The sequence below is a fragment of the Argiope bruennichi genome, chromosome 7 (assembly GCF_947563725.1).
Source record: "Argiope bruennichi chromosome 7, qqArgBrue1.1, whole genome shotgun sequence".
Lineage (NCBI taxonomy): Eukaryota > Metazoa > Arthropoda > Arachnida > Araneae > Araneidae > Argiope > Argiope bruennichi.
Window position 1 is genome coordinate 131,207,377 of NC_079157.1, and position 22,977 is coordinate 131,230,353.

Sequence of the window (22,977 nt, forward strand, 5' to 3'; positions counted from 1 at the left end):
TCAGTCAGTGACAAAATTCACAAACTTTGACTAGTTATAATTCTTAAACTACTGGTTCAAATTTAATGAAATTTGAAATATACCGTGTTTATATAATGCCTGCTTGGTTACTGAAAATTCAGGCTTCTAGTGTTATCCACAACGAAGTTATAGAGAGTTGAAAATGGCCTGAACTGCTTCGAGAAAAGGATAGTACGGCCGTGCCGCTTGTTTTTTTTTTGCTCGACTTGGTGGGGGCACTGCCGTGCCCCCAGATAAAGGTTTTCATCTAAATAATTAATTCTTCAGAATTGAAGAAGATTTAAAAGAATGAAACTATTAAATCAAAATATTAAAATTAAATATTTTTAATATCATAAATTTTGATCATCAAAAAATTATCTACGATTTCTGAATTTCGTAAAGAAGGAAATAGTAAAATTCTCACCAAAGGAAATTGTGGTTGATTCATGACTTTAGCAGACTAAATAAGTCAACACGGATTGCGACAAACATTTTTTTTTTTTTTTTTGCAACAAATAGGTTTGAAAATTGACCCAACTAATTCTGTAGTCTCACATACTGTTATTTGCATCCAGTCTCTTTATCACTGTGCTTGAAAACTTGCGAAATAATTAAGTTATTAATCTGTTCTAATTAAGTTATTAATCTGCTCTAAGTCTTCATAATATTTAAAATTTTCTAGATTACACCTTCACCCTAAAACCAATTGCATTTTATTTAGACCAGAAAACCTCATTGAAACTTTATTCCATCCATCCCTTATTTAGTGATGTTACCAAACTTAGAGGCCACAGGTACAAATTTAGAGACCAATTTTGGATAGCCAGCTCAGCAACTTAAGACAATAAAATTGCTTTTATGTATTCTTTCTTTTATTTCATTACTTTTGGTGGTAAATTGACTGGAATCATTCGTAATTTTGTCTGCTCATCAATCTGACAATTCAATAGAATAATTAACCAACCAATGAAAGCTAGTATTTTTTAAGAACTTTTCCTCATCTGTATGAATCCAAAAGATGCATTCACGATCGCATTTACTATCGGGGACCGTTTGAAGAAATTTTTTTATTACTGAAATTATTCTTCCTTTCTAACAAAGCCGGCAAGCTGGGACATCGGCTAATGTATTCGTTCAATGGTTCAATAGGTTAATTGCTTCCAAACATGTTTCCATGATCGGTCCACAAGAGGAAATAGCCATTAATGATCAAAGTACTGTTACATGATTGTTGACCCACCACTGTGTGTTCATGAAAATTATGAGATTGTTTGACAGGTTTTCCGAGATGCCGAATTCCTCAGATTGTTTCTGGGAGGAACTCTGGAACATTGGAATTTCAGAATGGTTTGAAAAAAGTTCTCAAAAATAGCTATGGCAGTCCACATTTTTAAGAGGCTGATATGCAAAGGAGGATGCCGCTTAACTGATAGTTATTAAGCAAACGCATGCTGGAATATCCGTTGAGAGTTCTTAATAAACCTACCAGTGCTCTAAACACATTTAGGCGAGCTTGTCTAAAGCCGCGTTCCAACGACTCATACGTTTGCAGACATGGCACACTCCCCCCCCCTCGCCCCTCTCTTGCGGTTTACCGGAGTTCTTTGATGTCTGTCTAGTTTTTCGGACAATGTAAACAAAGCAGTCAGTATTCCATCAATCACGCATAACGAAAGGGGAGGGAAATTTTACAACGATCGCTGTTGAACGAGCGTTTAAAATGTTTCACTTAGTATTCTTGTACAAATAAGTATTTGCTGAATATTATTGTAGCTGAGTGCACTCACTCTCGCATAAAACATTTGCATGTGATTTTTTTTTTTTTTCATAACCAGAATGAGAATTTCATATGTTGAAAGTGAACAGGAGGATGTTTTCGCAAAATGCTTCTCAGAACGTCTGCAGTTATTTCACGGGGAAGTTGCATTAAAAACTGCAAAAATTGGTAAGTATTCAACATGAAAGCAGGTAAAGCCAATTTAATTTAAATGAATGAATATGATTATTTGATGATAAATACAGAATTAACGATTTCATTTTAATTGCTTCCATTATAATAATTATTCAGAATCTCCAAAATTATTTATCTTATTAAACCCGCATGAGTGGTTTCTACTAACTTTACCACTTTCTCTTTAATAAGACTCCTACCCATCCCCCCTTCTATGTAAAATTGTTGCTACTTAAGATCTTGCGCAGATATTCAAAAAATAGTTAAGAAATGTCGAATTTGGTAAGAATCTGGCATGCAATTTTTGGTGATTCTTTTTGCTAGTAATAGTTAGTAAGCAGTTGCAGTCATGTCAGAAAATGTAATATGTATTTTCAATGCGTTTTTGACAGCATTGAAAATACATATTACTGATATACTGATTAAAACCCAAATTATATACCAAATTCCATTTATCAAGATATTGCGTTTTTGAATTATTGGACTTGCATGCTTACGTAAATGCAGACTGATAAACTGTCAGTTTCTTGAGGGATTGGATCCTAAATTTGTTGTGAATCTGCATTAAGTTAAATTTGGGTACTGAATTCTATCGAAATAAATCTTCCGGTAAGTTTGCTTGTACAGACAGGGCATGGAAAGATTCGGACTTTGGACAGATTAATTTCCTCTGATTTCCTCAAAATCTACAAGTTATATGTCATTTGGAACAATGTATAAGTTAACTGTTATCGTTTTGCAATATTCTAATTATCAAGCATGAACGTTAGAGAGAAGTAAAACCGTTTACAGAGTAATTAGACACTCAAAAGAATTACTAATCAAGGAAAAAGATCTTCTACAAATGCATATGCTAAGAAATATATACTGCATAGCTTCAGTCATAGAATAACGAATATCATGGAGAAGTGCAGTATTCTCTCTTTCACGGTTTAATATTATGAAAGTGATGGTTAGTTATTTTTAAAAGTGTAAGAGATTGAGGGCTTTAGAAAATGAGAAAGAGACCACTAATATGAGGTTAACAGAAAATATACTCTGTATATTTATTGATGGCGTGTTTTCAAAAACATTCATGAGAATGAAACAAGCAAAATACTTCCAAACAAGATTGCCTCTAACTTCACAAATAAACTCATCGCTATCAAAGAAACTTTGATCATATACCTTGCGCAGGCAACGCCAATTCCTTCAGATGGGATCGTGATCTTCTCAGATTGCAAATCCACTTTAGAAACTACTCCGGGTGGAAAGACAGGGATTCCCAGAATGTTAATGGTCTTCTGTTCTCTATCGTGGCAATGAAGAAGTCGTTCACCTTGCGATGGATCGCAGTTCACGTGGATACGAGGGAAGTCATATCACTGACCCGCCCGAATGCACACGGATAAAGAAAATTGAATGACAGGACCGCCGCAACAGTAACACTGGCGGGAACTGTGGTTGAGTCCTAAGGGTCAAACGGTACAACCCTTCCCGAAGGAAGTACGTCCCGTCATCTATGGGAGGAGCCCCACCATCTTGTGCACCTCCCAGGGTGGCGAGATCCAACCACCATACCGGAAGCATCTCATCCTCTTTTCGAGGGGATACTGAAGGAAGTTGAATACTGAGGGAAACGAGCACTCTTGCCAACCCCTCTATCTACTACTGCTCTGGATGCTAATGCGGTGGCTCTGTACCAACGAAAGAAATTCTCCCTGACAAATCTAAATTATACAAGAGACATCACAAGAACAATTGCAAGACACCTGAGGGGCATGAGGATCACGTCTGATAGTTCCAGACTCTATGAAGAATGCAGGTACTGTCCAGACGTGCAGCTGGATCCGGAGCACATTTTTAGCTGCCGTTCTATTATTCCAGCCCTCTTCAAAATAGACATTGACTGCAGCAGAGATATTCTTTATTCCGATAAAGCTGATGATGTGGCCAGGGCTGTTCTGCATGCTTTCGGCCCAATCTAATTGTCCTCCTCTCTCCCATTTCCCCCCGCTTTTTTATGGCACTTGTAACACGACGACGACAACAACAAATGAGCAAAACGATCTGGCACCGAAATATTTCTTATAGAGAGCAGTTTTTAATCATTAACTCAAAACTATCTTTCTAAACTCAAAAATCCATCTTTTCCAGATTTATCCTTGTTTTCGGACAACGTGATCGGCATGTATAAGCTATACATTTCTGAGAGTGAATCCCTCTATCCCTGGGACAGAAATCGAGTGTTCTTCGCCGTTCACTCACCCTTTATGCCGATAAACCCGCTTTACGAAGGAATTGCCATCAGGCCTGGATATCAATACTTCGTAGAAGTCAGATTGGTAAGAAATTATCGTTACCGATAAAATATTGGAATCATTAAAAAAAATTCGACAATTTTATAACTTACACAACGTTAAAAAGTTCCAGACTTTTAAAGCACAGGTTGATTCGTATTGAATGAGATAAAAAGAATAACATAGTACGCATTCCGTAATGGATTTATTTAGCTAAAACAAATTTATTTTGGAACTGAAATCACATGGTTAAATGACAACAGTAAAAATTCTTTAAATTCTAGTAATGAAATCGTCACTAGAGGTTTGTAGAAAAAAGCATTCGCCGTCGTCATTATCAAAATGGTATCATCAGTGCAAGAGAAGATACCGGGCGGGCAAAAAGTCCGTAAAAGCTTTAAAAATTTATAAAACCCGGAGAATTAAGCAAAATAAAAAAAAAAACTGCTTGCAGGGTTAGCATCGATAAGTCACGGGATTTTTTTTAAGATAAGAAAATAATAATTCATAAAACAGCCAATAGGTGATTTTTGTACATAAGTGAAGAAAAGACGCACAAATATCAAAAATACCAAATTATTTATTACAGCAATAAGTGTTTCACATATCCGCTACCACGGGTGATTACACATTGCAGGCGTGTCACAAATCCAGCAACGGCAGATGGCAGCATGTCTGGCTGTATACATGACAGCTCTCGGCGGATTGCATCGTTGAACTCTGAATATATTGGATGGACGGTATCGATACACCCAGGATTTAAAATGTTCTCATAACCAAAAGTTTTCTGTTGTTAGATCTAGAGACCGATGGGAAACTTGCAAGATCTGCTAATGATTCTCTCTTCTCCGAACGTCTGTATCAAGCATTCCTTGACTAGAGTCGCAGTGTGACTTGTTGCTCCATGAACGTAACAGTAGAAGGCGCTATATTTTTCACGCAATCATGGAATACCCTTTTCGCACAGAAGCTTAATTAACGCCGGGTATTTACTTTCTCCGTTTTCCTCCCATTTACCGAGCACTGTGTTTCAAAGAAGAAGGCTCTTTTCATGAAGGAACCTATGAGTCCATACCACACTGTGACTTTGGGAGAATGCAATGGTTTCTCAGCGTACTCTCGTGGATTTGACGTCGCCCAGATGCGCCAGTTATGTCGCCATGGAGCGAAAAATGGGGAGGAATCTTGGGAGAATCTCCCAGAAGGGATCTTGCTCAATTTTGGAGAGAAAGCCCACCTTGCAAATTCTTCTTTCTCTGAGGTATCTGATGGTAAAAGTTGATACCAAGACTTTAATTCAGGATCGAGAGCGTATGTATTTTGAATTCCATGTCTCATTTGCATATTTCTCCTTAGTCGTTCATACCACGGTGCCATCAATTTTTAAAAATTTTTTTCTTATCTTAAAAAAAATTCCGTGACCTATCAATGCTAATCCTGCAAACCGTTTTTATTTTGGTTATTTTTTTCAGATTTTACGAGCTTTTAAAGTTTTTACGGATTTTTTGTCAACTCTGTATTATGTGTTCGAAAACATGTTTGTTTATCTTCTAAGTTTGTTCTAAGAGATCTTCGCACGATATTTGGTGAAGAACCACCGCATTGTCTCGCGGTGGGTGAAGAAGTAACCAGACAAGGACGAACATCCGCTAAAATTGAAGTGGTTGAAAAAATTCTTGAAATATTTTCCCCAAAAGATCAACGCGTCATGCACGTCCAAATACAACTTCAACTGAGGTGTTCACTGCGTTCCCACTGATAGATCAGAATTAGCTTTTAACATAGATATTTCCATTAAGAATAATGTAATTGTGGATTTAAATATTTCGCAATTAAACTTGAGGCAAAATAATGCTAAAATTGAAATTCATAAAAAGAAAATCAAAGTTTTTTTTCTTTTTTTTCTTTTTGGCGAATAATTTTTTAAAAATACGGATACATGAAGTTGATGCCCCAAATCATTTGAGATTGCATTTTTTTTCCTTCTCGGCTTTTCAGAATGTCGAAACGAATGATGCATGTCTTTTGCAATGATGAGGCCTATTTCGCAAAGAAGCTAACGTTTTACATCACAAAATTTAAATAGTTTTGTTACAAAAGTGTTATTCATGACAATGAATTTTCAATCGTTGCCTTCTTATACTCTAATAATATTTGAATTGCCTTTTTTCAACCGCGATTTACCTTTTTGCAATTCCTACTATTCGTTCAGACTCTCCCTGTATATATATATATTTATATCTTGTTCAAATTTTCAATCGTTATTAAAATACTTTTTATTCATCCACTCAAGTTCAAATACATTTTTTTAAACCTGTAGTGGATGACACTTGATGTTAATACAGTTTTTTTTCAAATATTAATTAATTCATTAAATTTGTTCAGTCATTTCTATTGGGTCGCCAAATCCGTCGCCATATCGCCAAATGGTCGGCAAGTTTGTCGCCAAACACTGCGATTACTGACACGACACCCGATCATAAATTATATAAGATATATTTAAATAATATAAGAAAATAAGTAGGAATTGACTTAATTTTTTTATATATTACTTGTTATATTTATAAAATTTGGTAGAAAGAATGTTAGTTGTAATTGTAAGGAAGGAAAGTTTTAGCCTGGTAGACAGGAATTCTAACACAATTTGCGTACATAGCAATTCTTTTCAGCACAAGGATTACCTTCTTCCATACCCTTACAAAACCGATTGTGTGAATTACAACATTACTTGGATGAAGAACAACAGAAGTGGTCCCAGATCTCAAGACGTACGTTTTTTTTGTTATTTATCCATAGATAGATACTATGCAAAATAATTATACTAATAATTATTACTAATAATTATTAGTATAATTATATATAAAATAAATACTAATAATTATTTTAATTATACTAAATAATTAAAATAAACGCATTCCTCACCTGGATTTATATAAATTTGTTCCACTAGGCCTGCAAAGAATTATGCCGATCCGTTTTCTTGAAAGATTGCTTTGGTTGTGATCCCGGTCGAATAATGATCGAAGATCCTGCAGATTTATGTACACCAGGCAAGTGCGTTATGAGATCTTTTTTTTCCCTTCGTATTTGGATAGCATGATTAATCAATCAAAATTTGATTTCTGACGAAGTATCCATTTATGGATATTGCTGCAAAACCAGACCATGAATGTCTCATGCAAATGCAATCCATAGTTCACATTTGACATGCGGCAGTTACAACGAAGTACCCAAGATAGGACGGTTTTTGGAAACGGGTGTATCGAATTTACCAAAAAGTGAAAAACCGTCTTCCGTCTAGTATGAAAGGGTTCATTTGTCTCTTTAAGTTTCTTCAATTCCCAAGCTCACAACAACAACAAAAAAATGATTGAAATCATTTCACGTGCAACGACTCCAGTACTTCTGCTCTGCTTTTTTTCGCGAATGATTGCTCAAAAATTGAGCAAATTGAACCTAGAGTCAAAAAAAAAACATTAAAGCCGTTCGTTCCTTTCTTTCTTAGATGCCCCTGAATGCTCGTTGCATGATGTTTTCTTCCTCAGTTGCCACTGATGAAAAATATATAATGGTGATAAATATACCTAATGTAATTAAACTTTTTTCATTCACAAAGAGCCACATCCACACTTTTTTAACAATAATCTCCGTATATCTTGATTTCGGAAATCGTTTAATTATCTGAAATATTTTAGTTGAATATTTTGCATTTGTTGGCATTGTGATCGAAAAATGTTTCGTTTCTAATCAGAAGAAAAATGTGCTTTTTATATTCTAAAGACATGTTGTTTCTTATGGCACTTGTCATAGCCAAGTCCGCTGACAAAGTCGACGGTTTTAAGCCGAGAAAGCGCCTTTTGTTTTCAGAAGCGCCATCTAGAGCCGTGAGTATGACTTAAATACTCATGCGTCACAACCCTTTTTACGGGGCGGACTTCATTCATGGATTTCATTCACAGATCTTAATTCAGACCTGAATCAGAGAGCGATCACCTCTGAACCAGTGAATGTTATTCGGACTTATTCAGCAATGAATAACTATTTTATGGATTTCTGAATTGATATTGTTAACAGTACCTGAATATGGAAGTTTCGTTTCAAAATTTTGAGCCAACTCCAACAAATTACACAAAAGATTGCTTTGAATTAAATAATTAATATTGACAATTGGGATTATTTTTAAAATGTTTTACAAATAAAAAAACAGTATCTTAAAATTTGCATTTTGAGGTCGATTCATAATGGCGTAACTGAGGGCAATTATATAGTAGGGAAGGGAACCAATCGTTAATTTGTCCGCGTTTAAGTCACAATTTTGTTCATTAAACTGTTTAGAAATATTTATTTACCATGCACAAAGGAACCCTCTCCGACATGATTACTTATAACCAATATCTTATAATAACAATAATAATTAATTTTATAAGAATGTAGAAATAGAGTTTGTTACATTCTGTAATGATTTACAACAGCAGGAATAAATCAAAATGCATGTTTTAAATTTGGTCTCTGGTAGCCAAATTAGTTATATTTCAAGTACAATTTTTTTTTGTCAGATCATTTATTCAGAAATCATTTATTTCTAGGGACGAAGCTACGTCGGCCATACTATTTTTGGCGGTATTTTGCAACCTGGCAAGGAAGGATTGATATTAAAGGTGGTGAAATTTCGATATTAATAAGTAAAGACAAAACGACTTTATTACACTTATTCAAGTATAACACTAGTTGACACTATTAGTAGTTTTGTAAAGGAATAAAAGACAGTGTGGTTATAATTAAAGTTCCACTATGAAATGGTCATAAAAGGAAAACTACTGCACCAAATGTTATCAGAACTTGCAATAATTTAAAGGAGGTCAAGAGAATTTCTTTCCGGCCAAAAAAAAGTTTAAAAACTTACCACCAAGGGAAAAATGGCGCTATATGTAATATTTTAAAGCAAAATAAGACATAAAGACACCGGTTTAAAATGTGTTTAATTGCTTCTGAAACGTGTTACAAAGCATATTCAATGCGTGTTTTCTCAAAAGCCCTGTTTATGGTGATAATCTAAACAGTTTGGTGGAACTGAAAGAAGCGATACATCGACATGTGTGTAACTTGCCTCCTGATATGCTAAGAGCTACTGTCGAGAATGCAGTAATGTAATTTTACTTGCTTTCAGAAAATGGTGGAAGCCACATTGAACATGCTTTGTAAGACGTTTCAGAACGATTAAACACATTTTAAACCGATGCATACAGTGCCATTTCTACTCTGGTAGTGAGTTTTTTATTTATTTATTTATTTTTTTAGCTGAAAAAAATTTTCATGACCTCTTTTAAACTATTACCAAGCTTGATAACATTTAGTTCAGTAGTTTTCCTTTTATAACCATTTCAAAATGGAACTTGAATGATAACCACCCTCTATTTAAGTTCGGCTTCTGCTCTAAAAAAATAGACGCATGGTGTATATGGATTTCAGAATTGATCTTTGCATAGCTCTTTTAATATTGATAAGGTGCAATCAAATCGTTGTGATTTTTTTTATTCAAATCAAATTTCTAAAAGAGTTCGAAGGATAAGATCACGAGCCTTCCTCTGCAGTTCTGGGAAAAGAGATGTTTGAATGAAGGAGTTCGATTAGTTTAGAATCAGCTGGAAGTGAGAATAGTTTTCTTTCTTGGAGGGAGATCATTTATATCCAAGATTAGGTTTGCTAATTCCGTGGTCATGTTTCGAACATAACCACGTCTGTAAAGAGAAATTAAAATTTTTAATTAGCGCCAATTTGCCAGACCCATTATGATCACGTGTGTGGCACTGACCTGGAAGCAATTCAGTTACATTTTCTGGAAATGCTGAGTCACTGTATGATGCATAATAGAGTAAATCAGTATATCTGTGAAAATGTCATATCCTGCAGCATTTGAAATAGGGTTGACGAGGTCTGAACTTGGGTTTATTCCTCAAACGTAAAACAGCCTCTTATTACGAAAAATAAAATAACTGCTTCCTTCGTTTTTCATTTTCAGAGAACTACTGACAAAGATTTATTCAATTATAGTATCAAATATTGGGGCAATTATTCTAAGTTCTCAGAAAATATATTAGGGTGTTCCATAAGTTTCTTTCCTATTTCTAATATGAAATGAATACACAATATTTACTGTTTAAGATATTATTTATTTTGTTATACAAGAACTAGGGATTGCAATACCGGTATACCGGGATACCGAATACCGGTATTTTGAGCCATTTGTACAATTTTGTAATACCGGTATTCACAAGTTTAAATACCGATTTTTCAGTATTTACTAGAAATTTCCAGTAATTTTTTAAATTGTCTTGTAATTTTTAAATTGTTCAGGGATCGCCAACATAGCAAAGTAGTATACGTTTTTGTTTTTATGTCTCCCTAACGGACGGAATTAATTACACTGTGAATACAAAGTTGCATCGTACAATCAAGTGAAGTGATAAAATACTGTATCACAATGGATTTTAAAACCTCCACCTTTTGCGCATGCGTTAGTATGGGTTTACTTTGACAAAATAGGAGTGAGAGGAAAGATGAAAGGAGATGTTTAGGAGGAGATTCTAAAACACGTTGGAACAGTTTACTCCTAATGATGGAACGATTTTTGAAACTGAGAAATCCAATCCGAAAAGCAATGATCGACTTAAGCCAGCAAATTAATTTTTCAGATAGTGAATTCGACTTAATATCTAGAACAGGTTGTTATAAATAAATATAAACTTAATATTAAAACTGGCTGTTAAGGCATTATGTCGGAGAGATTCTTATTAACAGCTAATGCAACAATAAATTTCATGTTGCAATCACTGAAAGAACAGCTCACATCACTATCTGAAGAATTACATATTACATTGAAAAATCGCACAGAAGAAAGGCATAACGAAATAGAAAATGTCTTACGGTATTTACATAATTATAATGATTTTAAAAATGAAAAAGAATAAAAGAGACTAACCAATTCAAATCTGATCAAGTGTATAGTAAATTTTCTAAAATTTGTTTACCCACAAACCTATCCACATTCAGAAGAATTCGGTGCAGTAATAGGAGATTATGATGACACTAATGTGAAAGGAATTGTCTCTTGAACAAAAATTAAAATTAGCGATAAAAAATCAACAAACCAAAATACAATACAGAAATCAATTATATCCAAAACCATCCGACGAGTTATCGATTTATTTGAAGATGAGGTATTTAGAGGTAAATACTTGGAAAAAGTATATCGCAAATTGCTCACAGTACCACCAACTATCGTAGATGCCGAAGGAGCGCTTTCGACAACTGATAATTTTGCTGACACTTTTTTGTTTATCTAAACATTATTATTGCCAGGCTCTCCGCTGAACACTCTATACACCCTCACCTGTTTGTTTAAGTGATAATGAGATAGCGGATAATTTAGTTAAGACTGCCTCAGCTGACATATTTCATATTGATGTAACACTAACTTAATTCAGAAATCTCCTCTATCAAAAAGATGGAGTCGAGTGCACTTTGGAGAATCCCACCTGCTCACCCTTTGTACTTTGATAAGAGTCCAGGTGGCGTCACCGTCTGAATATCTCTAGAAAACTGCAAACGGCTCTCTCTCGTTTTTTAAGTGGACACACCAAATCCCTCACCTTCCAACACGGACGGAGGATCTTTGCTGAATGTCCTTGGAGCAGGGCAGATCAAGTCTTCCCCAATCATATTCTTAAATGTTTAAATTTTACGATTTTTGAGATTTTAAGGGATCCGCTACTGTTTTTGGGCTTTTTAGACCGAAGACAATTCTTTGTTAATTTTAGGCTTTGGTTTGGGATTGTTTTAGACTTTGGTTTCATGGAGGTGGTATAGCCCAGCTATACCACCTTCGATCAGAAACAACAACAACATTTTTTTGTGATTGAAATAAAGAAGATGTTCCGTTACTTTTTTGTGATTATGTACTGTTATAATTTATAAGTTACAAATTATTTTTTGTGATATTAGCCCTTTCTAATAAAATTGGCAAATAAAACAAACACCTGTGTTTTCTTTCTTTTTCTAAAATTTGTAATACCGGTATTAAAACCGGTATCCTGGTATTAAGATCTAAAAAATACCGAATACCGGTATTGAACTTTTGGTCCGGTATTGCAATCTTTAACAAGAACTTTTTTGCTCTATTAACTTCTTCTATCTCTCAGGAAGCCTCATTATGCCTTCTTTCCAAAATCCCTGTGTTTTGGGCAAGAAATAATCCTCGAGGTGCGCTTTTATTTCTCTAATGGATTCAAAGCGCTTATCGCAAAGAGAATTTCTTGAGGACAGAAAGAAGTAATAATCAGATGGAGCGAGATCTGAAGAGTATGCAGGATAAGGTAAAACATCCCAATCCAGCTGTAAGAGCTTACTGTTGGGTGATGGAAAACAACGCCTCGTCGGTTCATTCATTATGGTCGTTTTTTTTTTTTTTTTTTTTTTGTTGTTGTTGTTTTCTGCTGTGGCATCTTTTAATTGATTTAAGTGATGATAGCATTTCATAGAATTTATTGTTTGACCTTGAGGAAGGAGCATATAAGACCCTTCATAGCACGAAGAGAAAGAAATTTTTGAAACATCCTAATATTTGATGTTATAAATATAATTTTTTATTTGCATGAACAATATTTAATTACAGTTTCAATACGTCTCATAAAATCTTTAGAGTTACTTTTTTACCCTTCATTAATGAGCTTGATTGTTAATGACTTTCATTAATGATCTATTATGATTGTTAAAACTCTGAAATTCATTTTTTTTAAAAAAATTTATAACGAATTATTTCATTTAGGTATTCCACAGTATTTAAATGTTTGCTTACCTTACGTGGAAGCTCACCAAAGATGTCATGATGGCTGTAAACCGGACTGCGTGTGAGTGTTGATAAAAGGATTTTCTAATTATGTTTCTTTTTTTTTTTTTTCAGAAAATTCTCCAGCTGCCACTCAATTTGTGTTTGATTGAAAGTTTTGTTCATTTTTATCCTTTCATTTTTAACAAAGCTTGATACAACAATTTTTCTTCACGGAACAAAAATGAATGTCATTTTCATACACTATAATTATTTCAGCCCTTTTTTTAGGCAATGATTTGTATCATTTTCTTCTTTATTTTTATAAAATTATCATTGTGTGATTTTGAAAAGAATGAGTTATCTTTTAGTCTTTTTGATTTCAAAACAAAACAAACTTATAATAATGATAAAACAAACTAAGAGTGTTTAAGAGTTGTGCTTCAAAATTCCCAATGGAATACACAACAAGTAATAAGAATTTTGCCTTCTGATTTAAATAAAATAAACGGGAGATAACATCGCGTAAAAGCAACTACGGATATTGCTCGGGATAATGAATGTATTTGAAGTTACCGATGAAGGTAAAATATACAAAATTCTCTTGTATACAGTCCTTGGGAGTATTAAAAATGTGATGCCAGTAAATTACAAACTTTTCACAAAATCTTATATAGGTAAAATAATTGGTGTGAAATTTTGGTGTAAAAAACCTCGAATTTTATCCATATATTTCGCTGTCCTAATAGGTTAACGTATCCACATACATACATATTTTTTGTATTTAAGCAGGTTTAAAATGTCGATATTCATCAGAATTTCGTCTTTTTTCTTCGTCTTTATCCATCACAAAATGATCCTTCATTAATACAAGAAAGAAAAAAAAAAAAGATAATAATGAAATACTAAAAAGAACAGCATCATTCCACGAAGCCAAATCTAATAGTAGAAGGAGTTTCCATTTATATCACCTGCTGAACACTTAACATTTAATTGGTTTTTAACTTAAAAATATTCATCAATAAGATAGTTCTGAGGTATTTTATTAAAAGTATGTAGTCTTAAATAATGTAAACACCTATGTTTTTAAAGCATCAGCGTTTCAATTTTTAAAAAACTTGTATTAACACTTTTAAGAAACGAATTTTGGAGAATTTTGGAGCATTCGGAGATCAAGGAGACGTTGGCATGAAGAACAAAAGACTGCATTTACTTATTAAAAAGGTTTTTTTTATTAATTTAATAATCTAGACTTTTTAAGGAAAGTTTTGAGGTATTCTTCCTTTCTGAAGAAAATTATAATTTTTCAGAATTTTTAAATCGGTTAGTTGAGATGAGATTTCTTTTAAGTCAATCCGTATTAGAAAAAAAATAAATTTTTGACATTACAATTTATATCTATTGCAACGGCATCATAGTCAATTTCGTTTACAATTATTTTACCGAAACATATGACAAATGTAACTTTTAAGACTCGCAATGTTACAGAAGCTGAAATCTTGTTGCGCTAAAATTCTAGAAACAGTATTTAAAACACGCATACTAAAAACTAGTGATTCTAAGCGAACATTTTTTAAATCATAATGTTTACATTTTTCCAATTAATTCTTTACCATAGCAGAAATTGCCATCTTTAAGATGTAAAACACAAAACTTAAATATTAATCATATTTTTTTTTTCATTTGTTTTCAAACGTTGTCTTGCTGTCGAGTAAAAATTTTATTTATTTCTTTTTAGGAAACTTCATTTTGATTACAATGTAGTCGAATCTGCTGAAGATCCTTCACCCGTAAGGAAAAATTTCATTTCATTGAATTTACTAATATAGAAAATATTATTTTACTGAAATTATTTGAAATTTTTAATACTAGGAGTCATGTTTCAAAAATTATCTAAAAATGCTTATCTTTTCCCTTTTGCAGATGAAACCATTTGAGGCAAATGAGTAAGCATTGCATATATTTTTAATACTTCATAAAACTAAATGTTTATTATTTTTATTACAGGATATAGTTAACTTGAGATGTCATGACAATTAAATAACTGCGAGTATTTTGACGACTCGTCTAGAACGCGCCACTGCTCCTCTTCCGCGGGGTGCGACCACGGAATGGGGCTGGCGCAGGACAATCACTTATTACTTAAGGGCTTGTGAAGACGCGTTCCGACGACATGTGCGTCTGCAGACATGGCACACTTTCCCCGCTTTCCCCTCTCTTGCTGTTTCCCGGGGTTCTTTGATGCCTGTGGACGCGATCTGGAGTTTGACGCAAATTGTCGATAAACTGGACAGACATCAATAAAGCTTAAAAGAATGCAAATAGAAATACGTTTCTCCCTCAGAAAGGACAGGGACAAAGGCACATTCATATGATTTTTTTAATGTCATGAGTTTATTGGTTGCCTATTTTAAAATTCAAACCAGCACATGGTTTTGTAGTTGGTAGTGTGATGCATTATGAGACAGGTTTAAAAGCTGAATCTTTCTTTGCTTCTTTTCTTCTTACAAGAAAAGGAGCAAAATATGTATGGTATTCGAATCATTGGAGAATGGCTAGTTAAAAGTGTTAATTAAATTCGATTGGGGAATAGAATATAAAAAAAAATTGTGATAAAAAAAATAGAAATTTTGAAATTTTTTCAATCAGAATAATTAGAAATATGCACGATGGAACAAACATATTCATAAAAGAATAAAGAAAACTCCTTACTAATAAACACATAGATAATGTATAACATCACTGTCATTTAAAGAAATGTAAATTAAAAATACAAAGCCATTTTTGTAGCATTTCCAATTCTTTCGTAGCTTTTCAAAGTACAAATATATGAAATGCGGAAAAACACTTCTTTATGTGAGATAAAATAAAATGGTCAATTTGTATCAATCGCAAAGAAATAAGACCCTTAACCTCTTTGGATTGAATATAAAGCGTATCATAAACTAGCTATATTTATAATTATCCTAAATGAGCAACAAATAATTGAAAAGGCCTCCCAAACCACTGCAGATTGATCTTAAGATTCAGCTGAAATTGCTAAGAAATATTAGAAAGGAAAGAAATTTCCACACTCCCCAAAGAAACAAAAGTTCTATAAAAATAATGCTTTTGATTAAAATAAGTAGTAAAGAAAGTTAAGAACATGCAAAACAAATAAGAAATAATGTTATGATTTTCTAAATGTTCTGACTAATTAAAGGAAATCTTGATGAAAAAAAAAATACTAATCAATCCTTTCTTTCTTCTAACTGTAACCGCTTATTGCAGATCTTTACGCATTCGGACTGTCCCTTTTCTAGCCCACATCTGCATATACATTATCATAAAATTTTGGTACCAAGAAAAACATTTCTTAGTTTTTATTTTTTATATGAAAATGTCTCCCTGCCTATGCCTGTTTTCAAATTATAGATTAAAATATTTTTTTTTTACATTTGGAACATCATGCATAAGGATATTACTTTTTCCCTTAGAAATGAAGCTGAAATTCAAATTTATGTAAAAAATCCTGACATCGTAGTATTGTCATACAAGCCTTTGTATACCGTAAGTTTGTTTTCCTTGCATTATATTTGATATTATTAAAATTATATATATATATATATATATATATATATATATATATATATATATATATATATACAGGGAGTCCCACAAGGTATGCAGCGTCTAATATTTACAGATTCGGATAGAACACGTCAAAGCGAGTATTTTTGTATATAACACGTGGGATCCCAGAATATAGCGCCATGGTCAAATTAAGGTGTGAAGCTTGTGTTACAAAAATACCAAGAAATAAGAAGAAAACCAAGTGAAAATCAATTTTTATAGACAACTTTCAGTACAACAGATTTTCGAAATGTCAGCTGTTTGACCAAATGACATGTTGAAGTCTGGAGTCGAAGTTCGCAATAGTTTTCTGTAAAACCTCTGTTCCAGTTTCCTTGATCTCTATTTTAATTGCTATTCTCAAGTCGCCCAATGTTAAGATGTGAGATATACTGTGTCTTTCAGACGTTATAATAAAAAAAAAAAATCGCACAGGTTAAGATCCGGGGAATAAGGTGGACACTCTTGCAGCCGCAGGTGATTGCTATTCATGATAAGTCGGCACAATGAAAACACGATGCTCAATCGAATATTTGCTCCTTTCAGAACCACAACGACAGTGCACAGTAAATTCTTAGCAAGTAACGAGCGACTACTTACTCTCAACCATCCCGTTTCTTAGCCTTGTATGCTGTGGCGGGAATTTGCATATTCACTTGCAGACGCGCTTTTCTTCTCATTGGTTCCCACAGAATTGCCTAGTCACCTAGGGAAGCTTCTGCACTGTGCAGTCATCATATGCATCGTCATTTGGAATACAGACTGCCGGATTCGTAACATCATTCAACTGCCTTTATATGAAATGGGACAATCAGAAACTGACTGGTGAGAATAAGTTTTATCGTGACAAGCTTCACATTCTTAGAGTAAGCTGGGTATACGGCAGAAATAAAGAACAACGAAAAAAAAAATGGTTTGACATCAATCTAAGCTTTGGTGACATGAAACTTCTAAATAATTTCAATCTTTGACATTCGTGCAAGTCTGATGTATTTCCTCCCATCTAGAATTATGGTCAATATCACACTTAACATTTGGCATTTTATTTATTCTCATTAAAAATTTAAATGATAGCAAATAAGATTTTACAGTCACAAAGCATAATAATCGGAAATGTTTAAGATTCTGTTAAGATTTTATGACCTTAGAACTGAAACCTTTACCCTACAACAAAGATTGCATGCACAAAGTTTCTGCATAGCTCAAAAATCTGTAATTTCTGGATATTTGATAATAAAAACAATAAATTTTAATAGTTTGATTGAAATTCTAATTTCTGTAAAAAGTAGTGCATGTAATTATACACATCCTATCACAATTCCTTGTTTATAATTTGTCATTTTTAATCATAAAACCTCCTTTTCATTTAGAATGGAGATCTCTACAGTTACGTTGGCGGGCTCATGGGTTTGTGGCTCGGCATCTCAGTCTGGACGTTTGCTGGCATCGTAGAAATGTCGTTACGAAGATCTTTTGCACTGAGGAAAAAATTTAGTTGCCACCGGGAATACGTCATCAAGTGCTGAAAGCATGGGTCCCCTCTTTGCTTCCCCATCATCAACTGATGTTGAATCTGTTCTAATGCTCAAACTATATATTTCATTTCTGCATTAAAAAATTAGTTGTTATGAGTTGTATAATAAACATATCATAGATTTAAATAAACATTCACTTTTATACTAATAGTATGTCCTTACATGAAGTTCATTATTGCACTAAATAGTGTAAGTCAAAAATATGAAAATTTAAGAAATGGACTTTGAATGTAACGATTTTCTGCGAAATAATTTAAAACTATTTTGGCTTTGAATTTAAAGGAACTTATCGTATATTCATTTTGGAGAATCATGTCGACTAATCGTCAATAATTTAAAGGAACGTACCGTCTATTCATTTTGGAGAATTATGTCGATTGATTGTCATTAATTTAAAGGAACGTACCGTCTATTAATTTTGGAGAATGATGTTCGACTAATCGTCATTTAAAGGAACGTACCGTCTATTCATTTTGTAGAATTATGTCGACTGATTGTCAATAATTTAAAGGAACGTACCGTCTATTCATTTTGGAGAATGATGTCCATTGATTTAAAGGAACGTACCGTATATTCATTTTGGAGAATAATGTTCTACTAATCGTCATTTAAAGGAACGTACCGTCTATTCATTTTGGAGAATAATGTTCGACTAATCGTCATTTAAAGGAACGTACCGTCTATTCATTTTGGAGAATTATGTCGATTGATTGTCATTAATTTAAAGGAACGTACCGTCTATTCATTTTGGAGAATGATGTCCATTAATTGTCATTGATTGAAAGGAACGTACCGTATATTCATTTTGGAGAATAATGTTCGACTAATCGTCATTTAAAGGAACGTACCGTCTATTCATTTTGTAGAATTATGTCGATTGATTGTCATTAATTTAAAGGAACGTACCGTCTATTCATTTTGGAGAATGATGTCCATTAATTGTCATTGATTTAAAGGAACGTACCGTATATTCATTTTGGAGAATAACGTTCGACTAATCGTCATTTAAAGGAACGTACCGTCTATTCATTTTGTAGAATTATGTCGATTGATTGTCATTAATTTAAAGGAACGTACCGTCTATTCATTTTGGAGAATGATGTCCATTAATTGTCATTGATTTAAAGGAACGTACCGTATATTCATTTTGGAGAATAATGTTCGACTAATCGTCATTAATTTAAAGGAATGTACCATATATTCATTTTGGAGAATGATGTTCGACTCATCGCCACAAGTAACACTCAATTCAATAACAACTTTTGCTTTTCGAGGAATTTACGAACATTTCATGAAATTTGTCTCCAAAGTAAGGTTTTTTGTACTTTGTATGTTTTCAAATAGTGGAAGAACAAATGTTTAAATTATATCAATTTTTATAATAATAATACGGTCTCTTCTCAGAGGTCATTCCATCGTAATAAAAAGTGATATCGCAGCTGCAAGATGGTCGCTGGATCAATTCTAAGTTCTATAAAAGATGTCGGCTCTCCCACTGATTGGATCCACTTTTAGTATTTTTCAAGGAAAAAATTGTGTGTGTGCGCCCTCTTTATGACACCTACAGAAAAGTATTGAAGTTAGATGTTTTTTCTTTGCAGTTTTAACAATTACAATACTTCTCTATACTTCGTATACAAGAACGTAAAAGAACAGCTGTGACATTGCTTTTTGAATTTAATTTTTATTAATAATTGCCCAAATATTACCAACACTTTCCAGTCCAACCACCATTTCTAAATGAACACTTCTAGTACGTATGCTGTCTGACTGCAATAAGCATCAGATTGCAACACTTAATATGATAATAAAACAATAACATCACGAAATAAACATCATGAAAGTAATAACATTTGTGATGACATTAAGCTGAATTAAAACAGAAACAAGATATTTTTCTTCTTTTGCCGTAATGAAAACAAAGTTTAATGTACATTTCTTTTTGAAGAATTTTTACATTTATTATTTATTTATTTTTTTAACATTTCTAACTTTACAATATATAAACATTGGTATATAATAAAATTATATAATAATGACAAAAATATGTCATTGTAATTATGGCGAATGCAATCTTAATATAGTATTAATATTCTGTATACAGTAGTATATTATTAATATTCTGTATACTACATCTTAATATAGTAGTTATAATATTCTGTAATACAGTTATTAACACATAGGTCTCAAAAGTATCTATGCCATTTATTATGCGTTATCGGAAAGAAAAAACTTTTGAAAATTTTAACTAACGGGAGGCATAATTTGTACAAGGAAGAAGCGATGAAAAAAAAAATGAATTTACATCGTGAAAGGAGAGCAATGGGAGAGATGATTAAACAAAAACAAAATAAAAAAAGATTCTTAATACTTCTTACATTTGAAATATTATGGAAAAGGTTTTTTTTTTTTTTTAAATTCTCAGGCCGAAACGTTTCCAGAATAAAAATAAAAATTTAAAAACATTCTTAAAAAAAGAGAAAATGCCAAAAAGAGGTTCATTAATATGAAACTTCTGTTCTGTTCTTGAACTAAAATTAATATTTTTCTTTCTTTTGTCCTTAAAAGCAGTTTCAACATTTCCAATGTTTGCAGTCATTAACAAAATCGCTTAAAATTACTGTAACAGAAAAGAGGTTATTTAAAAGGAAATATTTGACCAGAAATAAACTAGATCCGAAAGAAAATTTTAGTATACATGGAAAAGTGGTCGAAGGAATTCTAATTTATTATTTTAAAAAATGAATAAAAATAACTAAATAAATTAAGCAAAATTGATATTGAAAGATATGTAATGCAGAAAGGAGAGCATAGATTTTGTTATTTTTTATGTGCCTTCTCAGTATACCTTTACAAGTGCACCCATTCAGAATAAAGGAGAACGTAAAAATTGATCTAGATCAGTAAGCAATAGCGAGTTCACAACATAGCGGAAAATACGTCTTTTAATTCAAATTGAGGTTCCAGAGGTGATTAGGATTTAGGAAAAGAAATTGCAAACCTCAAAGTTTAACACAATTGTGAAAAGAAGAGTTTATACATATCATTAAAAAGTAAATACCTAAAATGCAGGTGAAGCCTTCGAATGATTATTACTGTTTCACCTAATGCATGAAATTTAGATCAAAGGAGTAAAATACCCAAAGTTCAGAGTAGGCAGCAGCGGAATAACTGCACAGAATCAAATTCATTATATAAAAGCAATTCACTTTATGCAAAAAGGGGGGTGGGACTTTCTAATAATGATTCATTTCGCTTCAACTTGTCATAAAGGGCCATCCATCTTTTTCACTTGATTAATGGGAATTAAAAAAAAAAAACGTGCAGAGTTCGCCGGATGAGGCGGACTCTTTGCGTGCTGCACGCAGTGGACGCCAGAGATGGAAATCATTCATAATGCAAGAATTTTGCAAATTGTTACGAATGCTTAGAATTGGGTTGCAGATTCACTAGCGCATTCAAAGGTACGAATACTCCTATTACTTAATTTACCTAAGACAAGATTTTTGAGATGCATTTTGGGAAATCAAATCACTGACTCCCCGCCCCAACGAAGGTACACGGATAAATAATACTGAATGACCGGACCGCCACAACAGCAACATTGACGGGAACTGCGATTGAGTCCTAAGGGCTATCATCGGTCACGGTACAACCCTTCCCTAAGGAAGTACGTCCCATCATCGATGGTAAGAACCAGATGCCCACCTTTTCGTGCACCCTCCAGGTGACGAGATCCAACCACCATGTCGGAAGCTTCTCACCCTCATTTCGAGGTGCCCCTTCCCGAGGGAAATATGCATTTTGGGGAATTCACTTCTTTCCTTTTTATTGCTTTGGCCATTTTCTAAATTATTTACAGATATTTTGTTTCAACGAAAAAAAAAAAAAAGAAAAAAAAAAGACCCAAAACACACAAACAAAAATCAGAAACTAATTACCTGAAGAATGTAAATAGAAAACATTTTTTTTTCAACTGTTAAGGTGGAAAATGAAGGAAGGATAGGTTATCAGATTAACACATACATTGAATGAACAAGATAGACAAAGACAAAGGAAGACAAAGGAATAGAAATGCAAATACCATTACAAGATCAGTAAAAAGGAATGTCGTGATTTTAAAACTTTTCTGCTTACATCGCAGATACTCAGTATGTGCTCCTTTCGTTTTTGGCTGTACTTAAAGTCTGCTATGTAATTTCTGCATTGCTTTATAAATCAATTGTTTTCTGGTGCTGGCAGTAACAGCTATGATACTGACTTTTAAAACAGTGGATTTATTAGGATGTCCCTAAAGCTGTAAATTGTCGCAAAGCCGGGACTACACCACGAAATAGTTCTTTTGTCCATTTGGTGGAATTGGAAAGGGATCATTTTCTACGAGCTCCTTCCCAAGTGAAACAATAAATTCTACGAAATACTGTCATTCACTGAATCAATTGAAAGCTGCCATAGGGGAAAAAAAACCCAGCCAAAATGAATGAATAGACGAGGCGTTGTTTTTCATCATGACAACGCGAGATCACATATTGCATTTTTCGTAAGAGAGAAGCTCTTACAGTTCGATTGGGATGTTTTACGGCATCCTGCCTATTCTCCAGATCTCGCTCCATCTGATTATTACTTCTTTCTGTCCTTAAAAAATTGTCTTCGCGATAAGCGCTTTAAATCCATTAACGAAATAAAAGTGAACCTCGAGGATTATTTCTTTTTCAAAACACAACAATTTCGGGAAGAAGGCATAATGAGGCTTCCTGAGAGATGGAAGAAGGT

The 22,977-nt window shown here is 33.3% G+C and overlaps 1 protein-coding gene across 1 annotated transcript in view; it reads left to right on the forward strand.

Annotated features, from left to right (window-relative positions):
- Positions 1–18,318, forward strand: part of LOC129975901 (uncharacterized) — a 37,799-nt gene extending 19,481 nt beyond the window's left edge. Inside the window, exons 5-14 of the mRNA XM_056089180.1 lie at positions 1,839–1,948; positions 4,091–4,278; positions 6,903–7,001; positions 7,184–7,283; positions 8,820–8,891; positions 13,058–13,139; positions 14,796–14,847; positions 14,981–15,003; positions 16,534–16,606; positions 18,040–18,318. Of these exons, the coding sequence (XP_055945155.1) occupies positions 1,839–1,948; positions 4,091–4,278; positions 6,903–7,001; positions 7,184–7,283; positions 8,820–8,891; positions 13,058–13,139; positions 14,796–14,847; positions 14,981–15,003; positions 16,534–16,606; positions 18,040–18,195 (955 nt within the window). The 3' untranslated portion in view covers positions 18,196–18,318. The remainder of the gene's footprint in view (positions 1–1,838; positions 1,949–4,090; positions 4,279–6,902; positions 7,002–7,183; positions 7,284–8,819; positions 8,892–13,057; positions 13,140–14,795; positions 14,848–14,980; positions 15,004–16,533; positions 16,607–18,039) is intronic.
- Positions 18,319–22,977: the final 4,659 nt, after the last annotated feature.